Below are 20,464 nucleotides of genomic sequence, written 5' to 3' on the forward strand. Positions count from 1 at the left end.
TCCCCGCTCCGACCTCCGCCGACTTAACTAGCCGCAAATCAGACTCGGCGCCGCTTTAGAGGGGCTTGAGGTGTAGGGGGCTGATAACCAGTTCCTTGGCTGGCATTTCCCGTGAACGTCGTGGTGTCGGAGGGTGTTCCTCCCCAGCCTGCCTCAGCCCTCAGGCCTGCAGACCAATCAGGATCCTGTTTCGATTAGCAGTGTCGGGAGCGGCTCAGAATACATGAATGTCATTGGAGCGTGGGATACAGGACCCATGCTGGAATGATTCAGCCTTCACGCAAATACCAATATGAACATGCGTTTTTGTTTCCGTTTATTTTATTTGGATATCGGCGAACGATTTAATAAGACGTTTTACCCTTTGCCCAGAGGCTATCATAACTATTAAAAACCTTGCCAACAACAATGTATGTACGGAATATTAGTTACAATGAACACAATAAGCAATGTCAGGAGTAATGAGCATTTCTTTCCAAGCTACAGGATCATTTGCAGCCAACTTACCGCATGACGGTATCTTACTAATGAAAACTAGGCATGCGCAATGCGCATTCTTCTAAGCGTTTGTAAGCATACATGCGGTTGAGAAATCCATTCCGTGTGATCGGGCTCCAGGATGCGGTTTCACTCTCGACCTATATGTGCGAACTTTGTACAGCTTCACCACCATGCAGTCCTGGGAACCGAGATATGTGGCACCAACTACCGCCCAGTAAGTCTGATTGTTCCGGCTGATAGCTGTGGCAAAATGCGTTCTTAGGGAATTCCACGCAAATACTCAATCACTTTGGAATTCAATGCTCGATAGAGGTTGTGGCTGTATTATCATTCAATCTTATGCGCGCTCATATTAACGCGTGGGATGGTACTAAACAGTAAGCTCATTATGATATTGCGTTGCATTCCCTTGAAGGCATGTCGAGCATGGATTAGTAGACGATAGTTAATCACATCAAATTACAGTGAATACAGTTATGGTATATTTTCCATTCTCTTTTCATATTCCCATTATTTCATGCTTTCCCCTTTACTCTAAAACCACAAAATCTCCTGTGGTTTCCACCGACTGGTTACCACGTCTAGCAGTAGTCGAGGCACCGGTCCAACTTCCGTGCAGAAGTCGGCCCGTGTCCACTGCCCACTGCCCAGTCAGCTCCTTTGACTCGGAACGGCCAACCAAGGCTACTCGTGCACCCCGCCCACCTTTCTGTCCTGGCATTTGTGTCAGTCGCCGGTTCATTGTCTGACCACGAGTGGTTTCCTGCGATGGCTATCTCTGCCCCGCTGCCGCCCTACACTGCTGGTCTCGATGGTGAAGCCCAGGGCACTAAAGAGTCGTGAAGCCATGTGGATAGGCGCAGTGCAGAAGCGGTGGTGTAAATGACGCTATACATTGATGAACGCAAGAGCTTAAATGTCCTTTGCCATATAAATACCATATTGCTAAAAACAAACTAAAAATACATGAAGTTGTGATTGATAAGTTTCCACTTCCTTTGAAAGGAATTCAGAGCGGTATTCGTGCTTGCGGTTTTTTTTTCGATAGCCGTATCGCCATGTTTATGTATATGCCTTTCGAACACATGTCAGAACCGAAATGTGCCATTATCAGATCACTGCGACAAGGTGCAAACATCTCATCAAAGTCTAATCGGGGGTCATGTTTGTGAATCGCGCTCACTACCGTGCACCCCATCGCACACACGACTCAGTGAGCCATGAAGCTGACGATGACATGAGCAGTACCGTCCAAAGGCGGATCGAGTGTGTTATACTGTTATACTATCACCACAGCAGCGACAGATGTTGTAACCCTGACATCTCAGAGCAGTGCATGAACGTTTTTGGGGCATCCACGAGTAGGTTTTGTTGTCATGCAGAGAGATCTTTGCCAGAACTTATTAGGGTAATGAAATGGAACCAGGATGGGCTGCATATCAAAAAGTTTAACCCTATTAGTGGCAGGCTCCTGGCTACCCCCTATTAGTGGCAGGGGGGGCTGTTTACGACCCCCCCTTGATATCTCGAGATCTAACGGGCCGATTTTCAAAATTCAAACGGCATTCGATTTCGCTCAACGTGATCTACATTTCTAAAAAAATAAAAATTAAAAAATGTCAATAGGGGGGTAGAGGGGGGTAAAAACGGGCAAATTGCAGATACATTTTAGACTGTTTATCACGGCCAGGTTTCTGAACCAATCTTAACGCAGCTTTTGCCGATCGATAGAGAATGAACCAGGAATTCACATGGATCCTAAAAATATGCATTTTCAAAAATCATAGGCGGATACAGATCATTGAGATTGGGGGTACACAAAAAGTATAGTAAATAAGGTTTTTATTGGTACTGTTTCTAAAAAGGGTGGTAATGGTCTTGTTATGTTATAATTTTCTTATGAGAGAACGACTAAAATTGTATTGGTAATGCATAGGCGGTGTCAGGGCACCTATGTTGGGAGGTAAAACATAACCCCCCTTTTTGGACGCCTGGATCCGCCTATTATAGCAAAAACGTGTCAAAAGAGGATGCACAATAACTGTATATGTTATTACATGATACCTTTTATTCACTGTTCGTAAAACTGGTGCAGCATCGTGATCTTCGCCCAAATGACTCGCTTCACGAATAGGACCCCCCAATTCCCAGTGCTCTGGAGCCGCCCCTGGTAAAGTTATGAACTTGAAATTTTCAGGGAATGTGCCCAATTTAGTTTTAGGAAAAGTCAGAAAATTTCAGCATCGTAGCTTCAGCGGTTTCGGAGATATTCCCGAAAAACCTGAGGGGTGGATAAAAACAACCCCCCCCCCCCCCTGCCACTAATAGGGTTAACGTGTCTTTGGCGCTACGGTTAGAAACACGTTATTTTTAGGCTGCTGCTAAAAAGGTCAGCCGTTCTATTGTCCGCGCTAGTCGGCCTCCTCTGTCCTGTGAGCAGCCCGACCAGTCGGTGCAGCCGCAGCCTTCGCTCCTCAGTCCTGGCGTGATTAACCGGCTAAGTCGCCGACAGTTATTTTAATTCGTGCCGGCCGCTCAAACAAAGAATGGTCGCGTGACGACGCTTTGATTTCACTGCCGGCTTTGGCAGGTAGACGATGCCAGGTATGAGGCCGCCGACGGTGTGGGACCGGCGTCTACACGAGGGAACGAGGGGAGAGCCGGGCGCGGACGCGGCGTCTTCCCCGCTGCATTCCGGCTGTCATCGGGCCGGTGTCATCTAACGTGACAGATGTCAGTGACTGTCAGCTGTCCGGTTGGTGTTGCCGCTTTGATAGAAGTATACCCGATGTCATCTGTCTGTATTTTTGCCGCTGCAGCCGCTCCGACTGCCTTCTTTTAACGTCAGCGCCTGACAACAGCCTGTGACTGCCTCCTGTCGAGCCTGTGTCAGTGTCATATGACTCACGACAGTCACTCCCGACAGTCACTGTCTCGTTACCTCCGCGACAGCCGCTGCGACGGACATGTGTCGGTGATCCCGGCTCAGCACCGACCGTGCCGATCAGTCGCCGGCCGAGAGACGCCGTGCGGTTTCTTATCTCGGACCTGTCTCGCCGGCACCCCGGATAATCTCTCCCAGCACTGAAGGAACAGGCCGGCCGTGGGGACACCGGCAGTGGCGGCAGTCGGAGACAAAGACCAGTTCGTGAACCCATTCGTGATAGATCATTCTCAGTGCAAACTATGCGGCACGAACTCGTTGCGCGGCAGACACAGAAGAAGAAAGGCCTCCAGTTTTCCCGTGTCACGTCCCGGCCGAGGAGGGGTGTGGACGCGACTGAGCGGGGCTGAGGCGCGGCTGGACCCGGTGCCATCGGCGCGGCCCCCTGCAGGTCCGGCGCTGACGCCACGGTGACGGGCTGTCCCGTCTGACGGGCAGACAGACGGACTGATACCGCGACCGTGCCGTGCTGTTCACAACAGGAACTGAACAGGATATCAGCAACAAAAAGCGCTGGTAAATATTTAGCAGTGGTGGCGTTGGCGGCTAATGGTGAACAGCACACTAACTGAAAGTTTGAGGTGCAAAGCCCTGAATGGGTATTTTGGCCATGAAACTGCATATTTAGTGGGCAAACTGAATGTGTGAATGTCACCTTTCTTCCCTTTGAAAGTCTTTTATTAGTCAATAACGTTATTCAAAGTGCTCTTGTAATGTATAGTTGCAAGACGTATGGTATGTATAACCTACACCTATTTTTTACATATCAAAAATGTCTCTAGAAAAGCCGGTCGCATGTCCCAGATTGATCTTAGATCGATTTATTTCCGACTTCCTTCTCCATTTTCCTGCATACCACACTGCCGGGGCAATTATCTTCTGATATCCGGGTGAATGCTGAATTTCGGCACCTAGCCGCGGTGCACCACACAGCTGCAACACCTCTGGCGTCTGTCTAAGAATAGATGGACGGTTTGAACACTCTGCAGTGTGCGTGCCGACATTGAGGTCCACACCTGGCAGCGTGAGATTTTATTTTTTGAATGGATTGTATCTCACGGAATGAAACATATTTGCAGGGCTTTCAGGGAAGCAGGCAGACTTAGGTAAGCCACATGCTGAACATTTTTTTTCGTTCCCAATCTGACAACAGTGGGAACTTCAAAGTAGAACTCTGCATGGAACCTCAGTGTCTTTCATGGAGGACACAACGTAGCACAAAATGTGAGGAGCCATGCACTGAAATAAGTCTTTCAAGCACCTATCTGATGCACTATTTAGGGAGCAAACACAATGAGGGCGTTGCCTGCATTTAGCAACTTCATCGTCCTTGTGGCCATAAGTAGCCTTTCACCTTACCACTGCTGCACATTCGTTAAAACATTCGTTTTCCTTCTTCCAACAGGGACAAACCACCATGCGACAAGGCCACGCGCGGTGACGTGGTGACCTTATCTGACAGAAAAACCGGGGACATGCATAGTCGCAGTGCAAAAACCTTGTTATTCTGCGCTCGTTAGTGTAACTAACACCGACTTTTTCACGTTGGGCACTGCACTGAGAAGCGAGCATCGAGACGTTTGAATATGCACGCATGCACACACGCAGTTCGTCACACTCTAAGCACCGTCTATCACAGACAAGCCGCTAGACGCCCGACGCAGATAAAATCCTCCTCTGACATCGCCCTGTAGTTGCAATAGAGCGCATATTGTCTCTCCTGTTCCACACCCGAGCGTCTGTCAACACGCCTGATTCCCCTTACCTTAGTTCGCTCCCTCGCTGTGGGCGGCGGCGGCGGCGATGACCGGTGGTCGATGGTCGGTGGAAGACGGGCGGGCGGTGGTCGGTGGTCAGCAGACAGCAGGCGGCCTGAGAAGGCCCAGCCGGCGGCGGCGGCGGTCCGGCCAACTCCCGATGTTCCAGTGCCGAGTCTGAGTGACCCCTGGCCGGACCTCCGCGTCAGCCCGGCCGAGTCCACTGCACGGCGCCGGCCGTCCCGCACCGTCCACTGCTGCCGCCAGCGAGCACAGGCCGCGACTGACCGGTCCGCCCAGCGGCCGGCGGCGCGCCGCCCGTGCACCTGCACGTGCACCGTGCACAGGACCGGGCGGCCTGCACAGGACTGGGTAACGTGCACAGGACCTGGATACTGCCGAATACTGCCGGACACGGAGCCAGTCCTCTGTACCAGAGACCGTGCCGGTGGTAGGAGAGTTCCGAGTGACTTCATCACACACCGCATATGGTAATGTAACGTCAACGCTGGACGCTGTGTTTTGTATATTAGAAGAGCTTGACTCTGAGGATAACACAATACAAATACCTAAAACAGACAAACAATCCATAAAAAGGCGTTTCTGAAGAGAATCTGTGATATTTTTGTCGATTTCTTGGGAGGCATCGCAAAAAAAAAACCTAGCATTATTGTCCAATAATGGTGGGAGCCTGCAGTGGATATAAGGTTATCCAGCAGCTGTGGACTGGTCCCTAAATTGCCTTTCCAAAGAGGTGAACGAACTTGGCTTGTTAATAGCTGGCTGAATTGTTTTCCACCGTGTTCGCTGTGACTGAACGACGGTGTCAGGTGGCCGATGGCCGGTAACCATTGAAGTGGAAATCACGCAGCTGTAATCCCGCACTTCTCTACATCACCAATCGTTTGGTGTCGATGATGTGCTGACGATGGTAACGAAAAGAGTGCATATGCACACCAAACCCAACAATGGAATCATTAGTATGACAGGCATCGCCCAAGCCAAACAAATGCACCAGTCTGATAGCCATATTGTAATAGCTGGAAGGTAAAGACGGAACCGTATTGAGCGGGAATCAGAGTCGAATGCTTGCGTTCGAAAACACATTCCGGCACAAAAGGCTTGACTATCGCCTGCACCCAGCGGTTCCTTTCCGAGTAATGAAAAATGTGAGACGCTGTAATAATAAACCTCATTGGTGCTAAAGCCGACTGGTACGTGTGACTGACGTCGGTAACACATTTTGTACAAGTAAGGCAGCCTTGAAAAACGAATGCTGGACATGCCCGTTGCAGGTAAATGGAGGCTATCTGGCAATGTGTTGACGTTAATCGGTCAAATCGCGTGCGTCAACCAGTCTAGCCACGTGCGTTCGGCCACTCAAACGTCTGATTTTTCAGTGGGAATGAAACGCAATGCTCGTATAACGCTTGCATGCGCTCTAGAAAGGGTCCTTTTTGTTTGTTGTGAATTTGTATGCCATAAAAAAGAAGCATGTTATCGACATCAGCAAGTTAGAATTGTATGTCTTACAGCAAAAAGTTCCTCCATTACATGTTTAATTAGGTAGGTACATGACAAATAGCATCTCTCGCGGCTATCAAAATCTCAGAAGTATACATAGGGGAGAGTGGTGCAGGAGGCCCCCCCTTAAGCTCAGTTACTATTTTTAGACAACTGATAATATTTAAGCGCTAACGTGTGCATGCGCTGTGAGCATGCATCATTTTCCCATACATATTTGCATTCAAAATGAATCTAGGGGGTACACAAACCGTAAACTTTAACATTTTGGAAAAAGTTGCAAAAGGGCCTCTTACACTATGGGTATGGTAAGACGCCCCCCCCCTCGGGCGTTTTAAAAGTCAAGTCGACTTGTAAAAGACGCTTTGCGAACACAGCTGCAAGGCCTTTTATTTCGAAAAGCTAAGCAAATACGGTGTTATCGAAACCAATAACACTTCCAAAGCGCTCGAACAATGCGAAAACTAGCACAACCAAACGCTGATGACCAACGAAAATTGTACCTATAACCTCTAAGAAAAGAAACAGAAAAAAGAAACAAAAACAAACTCCTTGAAAAAAGAATGCCACGCCTGCCGCAGGTGCAGGCGTTTTAGCATCGGGGGCGTTTTTTATCGGGGGGCGTTTTATCATCCTCGAAGGGAGGGCCTCTTAAAAAAATACAGTGTTTTAACGTCCACAATATTTATGGTTTATGAGACATTTGCAGCGCACCAGAACATGGTCTATTCTGAAGCTAACATGTGACAATTTCGATGAGAAAAGATTGCATTTGATAGCCATTGTTTTTTTCAGATATATAAAGGTGATAAAGATGCATATATCTAGCAAGTAAAGGGGCAAAAACAGAAACAGGCTTACCAAAAGTCGCTGCGACGCACCTGATACCTCAGGTTTCGTGAGTTGTTGTTTCAAGAGGGCTTCTGCTTTACAAGGACATTAAAAAATAAATAACATTATTGGTTTGGTAAAAAAAGCGATGGGGCCTCTTACCGACCCTGGGCGTCTTACACGGATCTCCCCTAGGCTTTTACTGCTGTGGAAGGCCCAAAAAGGATCATTAAGAAATGTGCATTTATTTTCAAACATGTCGATTGCACATAAAACATGCAGAGCATTTTCATTCTCAGACTGATAAACTCGATTTCTATTGCAACTCATGAACAATTTGCTTATTTTTACCCGTTAACCCGTAATAGGATGTTTCGCAGAACTGCCCGCATTTTTCTTTTCTTTTCAGAGCCAATTACATAGTGAAGAAGGATTAGTAACTAATGCATTATTTAGGTATGCATATATTCCCAAACGGAGAAACAAACATGCCAAACAATCCATTTCTTCAATAAGAACGTTGGTATGGTCCTTGCACTACTGCAGTGGAGGGAACATAAGTGACTCAACCAGAGTACAGAGAACAAGGTGATAGTCCATGTCAGCTGCCAAACTGAGCACACCAAGCCCTGCATTCGTCTGTAGCTGTGTTGAAAGCTAACAAAGGGAAAACGAAGTAATTCCCTGAACTGCGGGTGGGTTAGTTACAGCGTGATGCATTGTAAGGTCCCCAAAAGTGACCATGGTATCACATATGACATCAGTTCGAAACTTATGTCATTGGGCAATGCGTGGAACGATGGAAATGAAGCAGAAATGGTCATTGGTCAAGGAAGGGTGGGTCTGTGCCTTGAGAATGTGGAACGTGTGTGAACGAGTGTGAACTTTGAGACGTTTTGCAATTAGCACTAAGCTCTTTTCCTTTCGACAATTATTAATGTCATGCTTGCAGGTAAGTCTTGATGTTTCGGTCTGCACAATTACGTGGCTGGGAAGTTAAACCACTACCGATCAATTGGCAAAATGTTCTATTTTGGGTTCTTGCTACGTTATGTTGTACAACACTCTGAGCTGCAAAGCAAAAGCATTATCAATAGATGATATTTAAAGATGGTTAATGACTTAATCTAGCAATATGTTTTGTCAGATAAAGGAATCCAGACTATCCCTATCCCACTCCAGGCCAGCGTGACAGGCTCCGCGACACGATCCTCGGCTCCCCGGGACTACATAGACTCCCCGGCCACGCTCCGTCTCTGTACTGTGTGCCGGTGTCGGAGCTGACCGTGTTTCACCTACAGGGTGTCACCGCGCAGCACCATTGCAGAGGCCATTGCAGCCGCCTCCGCCCTGCAGACTGGATGGTCTCTGTCCAGTCTGCAGGGCGGAGGCGGCTGCAATGGCCTCTGCACCTCCCACACCCAGCACGGCCTCCCGCCACGGGTTCTCACCGTCCGGTGCGCCGCGGCCGGTCTGAAATGTCCTCCTCTGCGCGAGCTGTTGGGTAACCGCCCGGCCCCTGCTGGGAGACCGGGGTGTGGCGGGGTAGGTCACCACTAGCTCCCATTGCGTCAGGACGTGAGACAGACAACGCACCAGCTCCCAGCCGCTCGACAATGTATTCATTATATTCATTATGGGGCGGAGTGAGTACAGTGGCGCTGAACTAGATTCAGAGCCACGCCCAATAATATAGCACCGACACAAGCCACACAACGTTCGCTCTGCAGCTATGCAAGAACCACCCGCACTAATACTTTACGGCTGAGGTGCGCAGCTTAGTTAAATTCGCCCGCCGCGAAGAGATTCGCGCACGAAACTGAAGCTGACAATAGACAGATTCAGACTGGCAGCGCTTGTCCATCCCCACAGCTGTCTCTCAGGCAAGCAAAACAGGCACCCGAAGCACATGTAGACACATTCCTTCCGAGAGGCTCCTCGAAGAACACGTGTGACCCTGCAAAAGAAAAAATATTAAAATCAGGCAAGTAGTGACGTTTGATTGTTTTGCTTTACAATGGTCCACAATTGTAGACAATGGGCATATTTGAGGTCCTAAAAAAATGTGCTGAGATAAACTTTGTTGCAAGCGGCACGTGATGTATGTTACTTACCTTTACTCTTTTGGTTTCACTTGCTACTTGGCTTCGTTCTTGCTACTTCTTTTTCCGCGACGTCAGTTTTCTACGCAATCTAGTTCATCACAAGACATCGATTTGGTCGTCCTGAAAAGGAGCACTCCGTCAGTTTTCGCTTCAATTATCTGGATCGTGTGGATCACACCAACATGTCAGCTAACGCCGATATGGGGCTTATAACCAAAAACGCTGTGATTTTTATCGTCCCGATTGGCTTTGATCAAGCTCTCAAAACCAAACACCACCTGGTCGATACGTTGTCGGAACACCCCCGTCACAATCTGGTCTAATAAGATAATCACCATCCCCGGAGTCGGCTCACACCACCGACTGGCCACCTGCGCCGCCCCAGGCCGCGGCCCGGGGCACCGGGCGGCTACCGGAGCCGCCCGGAGCCGCCCGGAACCGCCCGGGGCGGTCCGGAGTCCGGACATCTGGTGCGGCGGCCACCGGAGGCGGACGCGGCGGTTCTCAGTGGGCGTCAGCTGCGTCCACGGTGTTTTAGGCTTCCGTCTGACCGCCGGTGGGTGAGTGCCCGTTTGTCTGTGTGTGTTTGTATGTTTGTGTGTGTGTGTCTGTGGTCGATGGCACCCGGCGTCTTCCGGACTTCGCCGGGATGCGATCGGACGTGTGTGGGAATGGCCAGCACCTACAGCTGGCCGTGGAAATAGAGCCGTCTTACTCGAGCCGTCCAATTTGATAATGGCGTGAATGGATGTTGGATGCAATACAGCTGGTGCGCACGTCTTAGGACGTGTTTGGAACCCAAGCGGAGTTTGGATAAGGAAATGCCCTTGTGAGAGGGCTGGGAGAAAAGGTTTGGGACAATTTAAAGGGGATCATGTTCAGATGAATATGAAAATATATCAGCGGGCTGCTTAACCCTCGCCCGTATTGGTGTTTTTCCAGCCGCGAACGTATAAGGGGGGGTCCAACGGACCCCCCCCCCTTGCCGTTTCGCCCCTGATCGAGCTAGAGCTTCGCGGAAAAAAACGGGCGTGTTGCCCGTGACGAGAGGAAGCCGATGATATCCAGTTTTAAGGTCCTAGGTCATTGGTTGACCTTCCAGGTCAGGTCAATGACCCAAGCGTCGGGAAAATCGGGACCTGTTAGAACGTCGTAAAGCGTGGCTGCTATGGGGTTTTCGGGGTGCTGATTACGAATATCATGTTAGTTTTGATCACGGATGCTGTCTTCATGCATTTAGTCCAGGTCGGGTCAGGTCAGGTCAGGTCAACCAGTAGGGATCCTGCCGGGTATTCCTAGTAGGTGTCAACCGTCTCCGACAGCTTCGTAACATGTTACGAAGGGACCAAAACTGCTTCGTAAATGTTCATATGGTTTCTAAATTCGAATTCAGCTCCAAGAACTGGCTTGGAAACATGTAAAACTCGAAAAAGTGAACCGAGGTCATCAAAGGTCAATGACCTCACCTGACCTTCAGGTGACCTTGACACCCACCCTAATGCATGTGGGCAACATTATATCACATGTTTGAACGCTTGAAACCACGAAAAGACTGCAAACGCGCGGCTAATGCGAGCCGACATACGCCGAATCGCGATTCCGGCCAAACATGGTCTCGAAAAGTAGGTCATAGGTCAAAGGTCATTTGGGTCAGGGTCATGAAATTTTCAGGGTAGGTGTATAATTGATTAACGCGAGGGTGCTAAAAGTTTCGTCGTGATCGGCCGCTTTTTACGCGAGTTATTTGCGAAAAACCATGGGGAGGGGGTCCGTTCGACCCCCCCCCCCCCCCCCCCTCTACGGGCGAGGCTTAACTGGCGTGGGCAGGCAAACAAGTTCCCACCCTTACAGATGAGGACGGGGAGCATAGTCATGTCAATCTACCATGTCCTGTTATCAGATAGAGCTGAAGAATCCTACACGCATCCCCAAGCCCCTGTTGCAGTGACGGACCCGGTGCTCCAGTGGGCCATGGGCGGGCCGCCCAGTTCCATGGCGACGGGTCCCTGAAACAGTCACGCTCCCAGGATGTGTGTATGATCACCGCGGCAGATACGACTTTGAACTTCTGTTCCGTGACAACACACTGCACGGCAACTTCAGACGCTCCGCTGCGTCCCACATTGCAAGAAAAATGATCATCCAGCGGCCAATGAGTGGTATCGGTGGAATGTTAAATTCCATAAAAACTGGCGGCTCAATGAACACCCCAAAATCGACAGCTAAACGTTGTTAACTCCAGGAACGTAATTTTCGTACACTAGAAAGATGCAGCCAGTCACGCAGCTACCCAGTCGCTGAGTGCTGCTTTCAAGGACGGACTGTTGGAACAGTTGAGACGAAGTGAAGCAGCAGGCCGTGAGACTCAAAGATAACAATCAGAGAAGACGGTCACGGAAAGGGATGGCAGCTAATGACAGCGGTACAGCGGTTCGGGGCGCGTATCTTTGTCGAAATGACAGCAGAATCAGACAATTCTGCAGAATCAGGGATGGGCGTACTGTGTTTCACCGAAAGTAACTACTCTGCCGTTTACACTGCACCGCTAGCAATGATATCGTGAAAAGTTTATTTGATTGTATCTTGACGTGCTGCTAATCATAACTAACGAGCACCGTCCCATGTTTTAATTAAATACATTTCAAAACTATCTTCCACATTTTAGCCGTGTGTTTGATTAACATTTTCCCGCAACAAAATGGAAAGGAAAGTGTGTTATATGCTTTCAAATTAGTATGAAACGATACTAAAAACTATGCGTTTCAACTTCTTGATGCTTTATCGCTGATGACCTAACCGGAAACCTTTTTAGCCATCTTGAAGGTCAATGTGGAGGGCTCAGCCCGTCGCTGGATCGAGTGACAAATCAATTATCAACCCACATCTCTGAAATGGTAGGGTCCTGCTACCGAGGTGTTGATCAGTTAAGTGGGAACTAAAAACATCAAAGGAGACGGCTTAAGAGCTATCTTTAAAACTTCCCACACGAGCGTAGCCAATTTCTCAGAACTGTCGATGCATGTTTGACACAAATGAAATATTTACGGCTCGATTACTCGAAGCTTTGATTACCGTTGCAATCTGTGGGGTTACAAAAGGTCCTCTCTAACAGTGAGCAGGCATTGTTGGCATGTCCGTGAAGTTGGCGACGTCGCCAGCGACTTTTCCAGCGACGAGCACCGATTTTAGCCAAAACCTCGTCCAAGGTCAATTGGACCATGAGGATCACGAAAATCGAACCCATTCACCCCTAAACCTTGACCTTCAAGGTCAAATTCAAGGTCAAAGGACGGGGAACTGTAAAAGTGCCACTAAATATTGTCCGATCTTCAAAATTTTGGCACCAAAATGTAGCGCATGCAAAGTTCTAGCCGCACATCGAAAACCATTTTCATCAAGGTCAAACTTCAAGGTCAAATTCAAGGTCAAAGGACGGGGAACTGAAAAAGTGCCACTAGATATTGTCCGATCTTCAAAATTTTGGCACCAAAATGTAGCGCGTGCAAAGTTCTAGCCGAACATCGAAAACCATTTTCATCAAGGTCAAACTTCAAGGTCAAATTCAAGGTCAAATGACGGGGAACTGAAAAAGTGCCACTAGATATTGTCCGATCTTCAAAATTTTGGCACCAAAATGTAGCGCGTGCAAAGGTCTAGCCGCACATCGAAAACCATTTTCATCAAGGTCAAACTTCAAGGTCAAATTAAAGGTCAAATGACGGGGAACTGAAAAAGTGCCACTAGATATTGTCCGATCTTCAAAATCTTGGCACCAAAATGTAGCGCGTGCAAAGTTCTAGCCGCACATCGAAAACCATTTTTATCAAGGTCAAACTTCAAGGTCAAATTCAAGGTCAAAGGACGGGGAACTGAAAAAGTGCCACTAAATATTGTCCGATTTTCAAAATTTTGGCACCAAAATGTAGCGCGTGCAAAGTTCTAGCCGCACATCGAAAACCATTTTCATCAAGGTCAAACTTCAAGGTCAAATTCAAGGTCAAAGGACGGGGAACTGAAAAAGTGCTACTAGATATTGTCCGATTTTCAAAATTTTGGCACCAAAATGTAGCGCGTGCAAAGTTCTAGCCGCACATCGAAACCCATTTTCATCAAGGTCAAACTTCAAGGTCAAATTCAAGGTCAAAGGACGGGGAACTGAAAAAGTGCAACTAGATATTGTCGGATCTTCAAAATTTTGGCACCAAAATGTAGCGCGTGCAAAGTTCTAGCCGCACATCGAAAACCATTTTCATCAAGGTCAAACTTCAAGGTCAAATTCAAGGTCAAAGAACGGGTAACTTTAAAAATGCTACGTCACCAGCGACTTTTCCAGCGACGAGCACCGATTTTAGCCAAAACCTCGTCCAAGGTCAATTGGACCATGAGGATCACGAAAATCGAACCCATTCACCCATAAACCTTGACCTTCAAGGTCAAATTCAAGGTCAAAGGACGGGGAACTGAAAAAGTGCCACTAAATATTGTCCGATTTTCAAAATTTTGGCACCAAAATGTAGCACGTGCAAAGTTCTAGCCGCACATCGAAAACCATTTTCATCAAGGTCAAACTTCAAGGTCAAATTCAAGGTCAAAGGACGGGGAACTGAAAAAGTGCCACTAAATATTGTCCGATTTTCAAAATTTTGGCACCAAAATGTAGCGCGTGCAAAGTTCTAGCCGCACATCGAAAACCATTTTCATCAAGGTCAAACTTCAAGGTCAAATTCAAGGTCAAAGGACGGGGAACTGAAAAAGTGCCACTAAATATTGTCCGATCTTCAAAATTTTGGCACCAAAATGTAGTGCGTGCAAAGTTCTAGCCGCACATCGAAAACCATTTTTATCAAGGTCAAACTTCAAGGTCAAATTCAAGGTCAAAGGACGGGGAACTGAAAAAGTGCCACTAGATATTGTCCGATTTTCAAAATTTTGGCACCAAAATGTAGCGCGTGCAAAGTTCTAGCCGCACATCGAAAACCATTTTCATCAAGGTCAAACTTCAAGGTCAAATTCAAGGTCAAAGGACGGGGAACTGAAAAAGTGCCACTAGATATTGTCCGATCTTCAAAATTTTGGCACCAAAATGTAGCGCGTGCAAAGTTCTAGCCGCACATCGAAAACCATTTTCATCAAGGTCAAACTTCAAGGTCAAATTCAAGGTCAAAGGACGGGGAACTGAAAAGAGCCACTAAATATTGTCCGATCTTCAAAATTTTGGCACCAAAATGTAGCGCGTGCAAAGTTCTAGCCGCACATCGAAAACCATTTTCATCAAGGTCAAACTTCAAGGTCAAATTCAGGTCAAAGGACGGGGAACTGAAAAGAGCCACTAAATATTGTCCGATCTTCAAAATTTTGGCACCAAAATGTAGCGCGTGCAAAGTTCTAGCCGCACATCGAAAACCATTTTTATCAAGGTCAAACTTCAAGGTCAAATTCAAGGTCAAAGGACGGGGAACTGAAAAAGTGCCACTAAATATTGTCCGATCTTCAAAATTTTGGCACCAAAATGTAGCGCGTGCAAAGTTCTAGCCGCACATCGAAAACTATTTTCATCAAGGTCAAACTTCAAGGTCAAATTCAAGGTCAAAGAACGGGGAACTTTAAAAATGCTACGTCACCAGCGACTTTTCCAGCGACGAGCACCGATTTTAGCCAAAACTTCGTCTAAGATCAATTGGACCATGGGGATCACGAAAATCGAACCCATTCACCCCTAAACCTTGACCTTCAAGGTCAAATTCAAGGTCAAAGGACGGGGAACTGAAAAAGTGCCACTAAATATCGTCCGATTTTCAAAATTTTGGCACCAAAATGTAGCGCGTGCAAAGTTCTAGCCGCACATCGAAAACCATTTTCATCAAAGTCAAACTTCAAGGTCAAATTCAAGGTCAAATGACGGGGAACTGAAAAAGTGCCACTAAATATTGTCTGATTTTCAAAATTTTGGCACCAAAATGTAGCGCGTGCAAAGTTCTAGCCGCACATCGAAAACCATTTTCATCAAGGTCAAACTTCAAGGTCAAATTCAAGGTCAAAGGACGGGGAACTGAAAAAGTGCCACTAGATATTGTCCGATCTTCAAAATTTTGGCACCAAAATGTAGCGCGTGCAAAGTTCTAGCCGCACATCGAAAACCATTTTCATCAAGGTCAAACTTCAAGGTCAAATTCAAGGTCAAAGGACGGGGAACTGAAAAAGTACCACTAAATATTGTCCGATTTTCAAAATTTTGGCACCAAAATGTAGCGCGTGCAAAGTTCTAGCCGCACATCGAAAACCATTTTCATCAAGGTCAAACTTCAAGGTCAAATTCAAGGTCAAAGGACGGGGAACTGAAAAAGTGCCACTGGATATTGTCCGATCTTCAAAATTTTGGCACCAAAATGTAGCGCGTGCAAAGTTCTAGCCGCACATCGAAAACCATTTTCATCAAGGTCAAACTTCAAGGTCAAATTCAAGATCAAAGGACGGGGAACTGAAAAAGTGCCACTAGATATTGTCTGATCTTCAAAATTTTGGCACCAAAATGTAACGCGTGCAAAGTTCTAGCCGCACAACGAAAACCATTTTCATCAAGGTCAAAGTTCAAGGTCAAATTCAAGGTTAAAGGACGGGGAACTGAAAAAGTGCCACTAAATATTGTCCGATCTTCAAAATTTTGGCACCAAAATGTAACGCGTGCAAAGTTCTAGCCGCACATCGAAAACCATTTTCATCAAGGTCAAACTTCAAGGTCAAATACAAGGTCAAAGGACGGGGAACTGAAAAAGTGCCACTAAATATTGTCCGATTTTCAAAATTTTGGCACCAAAATGTAGCGCGTGCAAAGTTCTAGCCGCACATCGAAAACCATTTTCATCAAGGTCAAACTTCAAGGTCAAATTCAAGGTCAAAGGACGGGGAACTGAAAAAGTGCCACTGAATATTGTCCGATTTTCAAAATTTTGGCACCAAAATGTAGCGCGTGCAAAGTTCTAGCCGCACATCGAAAACCATTTTCATCAAGGTCAAACTTCAAAGTCAAATTCAAGGTCAAAGGACGGGGAACTGAAAAAGTGCCACTAAATATTGTCCGATTTTCAAAATTTTGGCACCAAAATGTAGCGCGTGCAAAGTTCTAGCCGCACATCGAAAACCATTTTCATCAAGGTCAAACTTCAAGGTCAAATTCAAGCTCAAAAATTTTCAGTTCCCTGTCCTTTGACCTTGAATTTGACCTTGAAGTTTGACCTTGATGAAAATGGTTTTCGATATGCGGCTAGAACTTTGCACGCGCTACATTTTGGTGCCAAAATTTTGAAGATCGGACAATATTTAGTGGCACTTTTTCAGTTCCCCGTCCTTTGACCTTGAATTTGACCTTGAAGTTTGACCTTGATGAAAATGGTTTTCGATGTGCGGCTAGAACTTTGCACGCGCTACATTTTGGTGCCAAAATTTTGAAGATCGGACAATATCTAGTGGCACTTTTTCAGTTCCCCGTCCTTTGACCTTGAATTTGACCTTGAAGTTTGACCTTGATGAAAATGGTTTTCGATGTGCGGCTAGAACTTTGCACGCGCTACATTTTGGTGCCAAAATTTTGAATATCGGACAATATTTAGTGGCACTTTTTCAGTTCCCCGTCCTTTAACCTTGAATTTGACCTTGAAGGTCAAGGTTTAGGGGTGAATGGGTTCGATTTTCGTGATCCTCATGGTCCAATTGACCTTGGACGAGGTTTTGGCTAAAATCGGTGCTCGTCGCTGGAAAAGTCGCTGGTGACGTAGCATTTTTAAAGTTCCCCGTTCTTTGACCTTGAATTTGACCGTGAAGTTTGACCTTGATGAAAATGGTTTTCGATGTGCGGCTAGAACTTTGCACGCGCTACATTTTGGTGCCAAAATTTTGAAGATCGGACAATATTTAGTGGCACCTTTTCAGTTCCCCGTCCTTTGACCTTGAATTTGACCTTGAAGTTTGACCTTGATGAAAATGGTTTTCGATGTGCGGCTAGAACTTTGCACGCGCTACATTTTGGTGCCAAAATTTTGAAAATCGGACAATATTTAGTGGCACTTTTTCAGTTCCCCGTCCTTTGACCTTGAATTTGACCTTGAAGTTTGACCTTGATGAAAATGGTTTTCGATGTGCGGCTAGAACTTTGCACGCGCTACATTTTAGTGCCAAAATTTTGAAGATCGGACAATATTTAGTGGCACTTTTTCAGTTCCCCGTCCTTTGACCTTGAATTTGACCTTGAAGTTTGACCTTGATGAAAATGGTTTTCGATGTGCGGCTAGAACTTTGCACGCGCTACATTTTGGTGCCAAAATTTTGAAGATCGGACAATATCTAGTGGCACTTTTTCAGTTCCCCGTCCTTTGACCTTGAATTTGACCTTGAAGTTTGACCTTGATGAAAATGGTTTTCGATGTGCGGCTACAACTTTGCACGCGCTACATTTTGGTGCCAAAATTTTGAATATCGGACAATATTTAGTGGCACTTTTTCAGTTCCCCGTCCTTTGACCTTGAATTTGACCTTGAAGTTTGACCTTGATGAAAATGGTTTTCGATGTGCGGCTAGAACTTTGCACGCGCTACATTTTGGTGCCAAAATTTTGAAAATCGGACAATATTTAGTGGCACTTTTTCAGTTCCCCGTCGTTTGACCTTGAATTTGACCTTGAAGTTTGACCTTGATGAAAATGGTTTTCGATGTGCGGCTAGAACTTTGCACGCGCTACATTTTGGTGCCAAAATTTTGAATATCGGACAATATTTAGTGGCACTTTTTCAGTTCCCCGTCCTTTGACCTTGAATTTGACCTTGAAGTTTGACCTTGATGAAAATGGTTTTCGATGTGCGGCTAGAACTTAGCACGCGCTACATTTTGGTGCCAAAATTTTGAAAATCGGACAATATTTAGTGGCACTTTTTCAGTTCCCCGTCCTTTGACCTTGAATTTGACCTTGAAGTTTGACCTTGATGAAAATGGTTTTCAATGTGCGGCTAGAATTTTGCACGCGCTACATTTTGGTGCCAAAATTTTGAAAATCGGACAATATTTAGTGGCACTTTTTGAGTTCCCCGTCCTTTGACCTTGAATTTGACCTTGAAGGTCAAGGTTTAGGGGTGAATGGGTTCGATTTTCGTGATTCTCATGGTCCAATTGACCTTGGACGAGGTTTTGGCTAAAATCGGTGCTCGTCGCTGGAAAAGTCGCTGGTGACGTAGCATTTTTAAAGTTCCGCGTTCTTTGACCTTGAATTCGACCTTGAAGTTTGACCTTAATGAAAATGGTTTTCGATGTGCGGCTAGAACTTTGCACGCGCTACATTTTGGTGCCAAAATTTTGAAGATCGGACAATATTTAGTGGCACTTTTTCAGTTCCCCGTCCTTTGACCTTGAATTTGACCTTGAAGTTTGACCTTGATGAAAATGGTTTTCGATGTGCGGCTAGAACTTTGCACGCGCTACATTTTGGTGCAAAAATTTTGAAAATCGGACAATATTTAGTGGCACTTTTTCAGTTCCCCGTCCTTTGACCTTGAATTTGACCTTGAAGTTTGACCTTGATGAAAATGGTTTTCGATGTGCGGCTAGAACTTTGCACGCGCTACATTTTGGTGCCAAAATTTTGAAGATCAGACAATATCTAGTGGCACTTTTTCAGTTCCCCGTCCTTTGACCTTGAATTTGACCTTGAAGTTTGACCTTGATGAAAATGGTTTTCGATGTGCGGCTAGAAATTTGCACGCGCTACATTTTGGTGCCAAAATTTTGAAAATCGGACAATATTTAGTGGCACTTTTTCAGTTCCCCGTCCTTTGACCTTGAATTTGACCTTGAAGTTTGACCTTGATGAAAATGGTTTTCGATGTGCGGCTAGAACTTTGCACGTGCTACATTTTGGTGCCAAAATTTTGAAAATCGGACAATATTTAGTGGCACTTTTTCAGTTCCCCGTCCTTTGACCTTGAATTTGACCTTGAAGGTCAAGGTTTATGGGTGAATGGGTTCGATTTTCGTGATCCTCATGGTCCAATTGACCTTGGACGAGGTTTTGGCTAAAATCGGTGCTCGTCGCTGGAAAAGTCGCTGGTGACGTAGCATTTTTAAAGTTCCCCGTTCTTTGACCTTGAATTTGACCTTGAAGTTTGACCTTGATGAAAATGGTTTTCGATGTGCGGCTAGAACTTTGCACGCGCTACATTTTGGTGCCAAAATTTTGAAGATCGGACAATATTTAGTGGCACTTTTTCAGTTCCCCGTCCTTTGACCTTGAATTTGACCTTGAAGTTTGTCTTTGATGAAAATGGTTTTCGATGTGCGGCTAGAACTTTGCACGCGCTACATTTTGGTGCCAAAATTTTGAAGATCGGACAATATTTAGTGGCACTTTTTCAGTTCCCCGTCCTTTGACCTTGAATTTGACCTTGAAGTTTGACCTTGATGAAAATGGTTTTCGATGTGCGGCTAGAACTTTGCACGCGCTACATTTTGGTGCCAAAATTTTGAAGATCGGACAATATCTAGTGGCACTTTTTCAGTTCCCCGTCCTTTGACCTTGAATTTGACCTTGAAGTTTGACCTTGATGAAAATGGTTTTCGATGTGCGGCTACAACTTTGCACGCGCTACATTTTGGTGCCAAAATTTTGAAAATCGGACAATATTTAGTGGCACTTTTTCAGTTCCCCGTCCTTTGACCTTGAATTTGACCTTGAAGTTTGACCTTGATGAAAATGGTTTTCGATGTGCGGCTAGAACTTTGCACGCGCTACATTTTGGTGCCAAAATTTTGAATATCGGACA

General features: G+C 46.2%; 1 protein-coding gene across 3 annotated transcripts in view; it reads right to left on the bottom strand.

The window, feature by feature from the left end:
• LOC122371951 (serine/arginine repetitive matrix protein 5-like) overlaps positions 1-20,464 on the bottom strand; it is a 62,155-nt gene that overhangs the window by 20,170 nt on the left and 21,521 nt on the right. The window contains exons 6-7 of one of the 3 annotated variants that reach the window (XM_043348770.1): positions 9,672-9,782; positions 9,168-9,514 (exon numbers count right to left, since the gene is read on the bottom strand). The exons of 1 other annotated variant lie outside the window; for it this stretch is intronic. In XM_043348770.1, coding sequence (XP_043204705.1) covers positions 9,734-9,782 — 49 coding nt within the window. In that variant the 3' untranslated portion in view covers positions 9,168-9,514; positions 9,672-9,733. Of the gene's footprint in view, positions 1-5,210; positions 5,488-9,167; positions 9,515-9,671; positions 9,783-20,464 lie in introns of those variants that run through there. One more of the 3 variants, XM_043348756.1, reaches the window with a different exon arrangement.

The sequence above is a fragment of the Amphibalanus amphitrite genome, unplaced genomic scaffold (genome assembly GCF_019059575.1).
Source record: "Amphibalanus amphitrite isolate SeventyFive unplaced genomic scaffold, NRLGWU_Aamphi_draft 000036F_arrow, whole genome shotgun sequence".
NCBI lineage: Eukaryota > Metazoa > Arthropoda > Thecostraca > Balanomorpha > Balanidae > Amphibalanus > Amphibalanus amphitrite.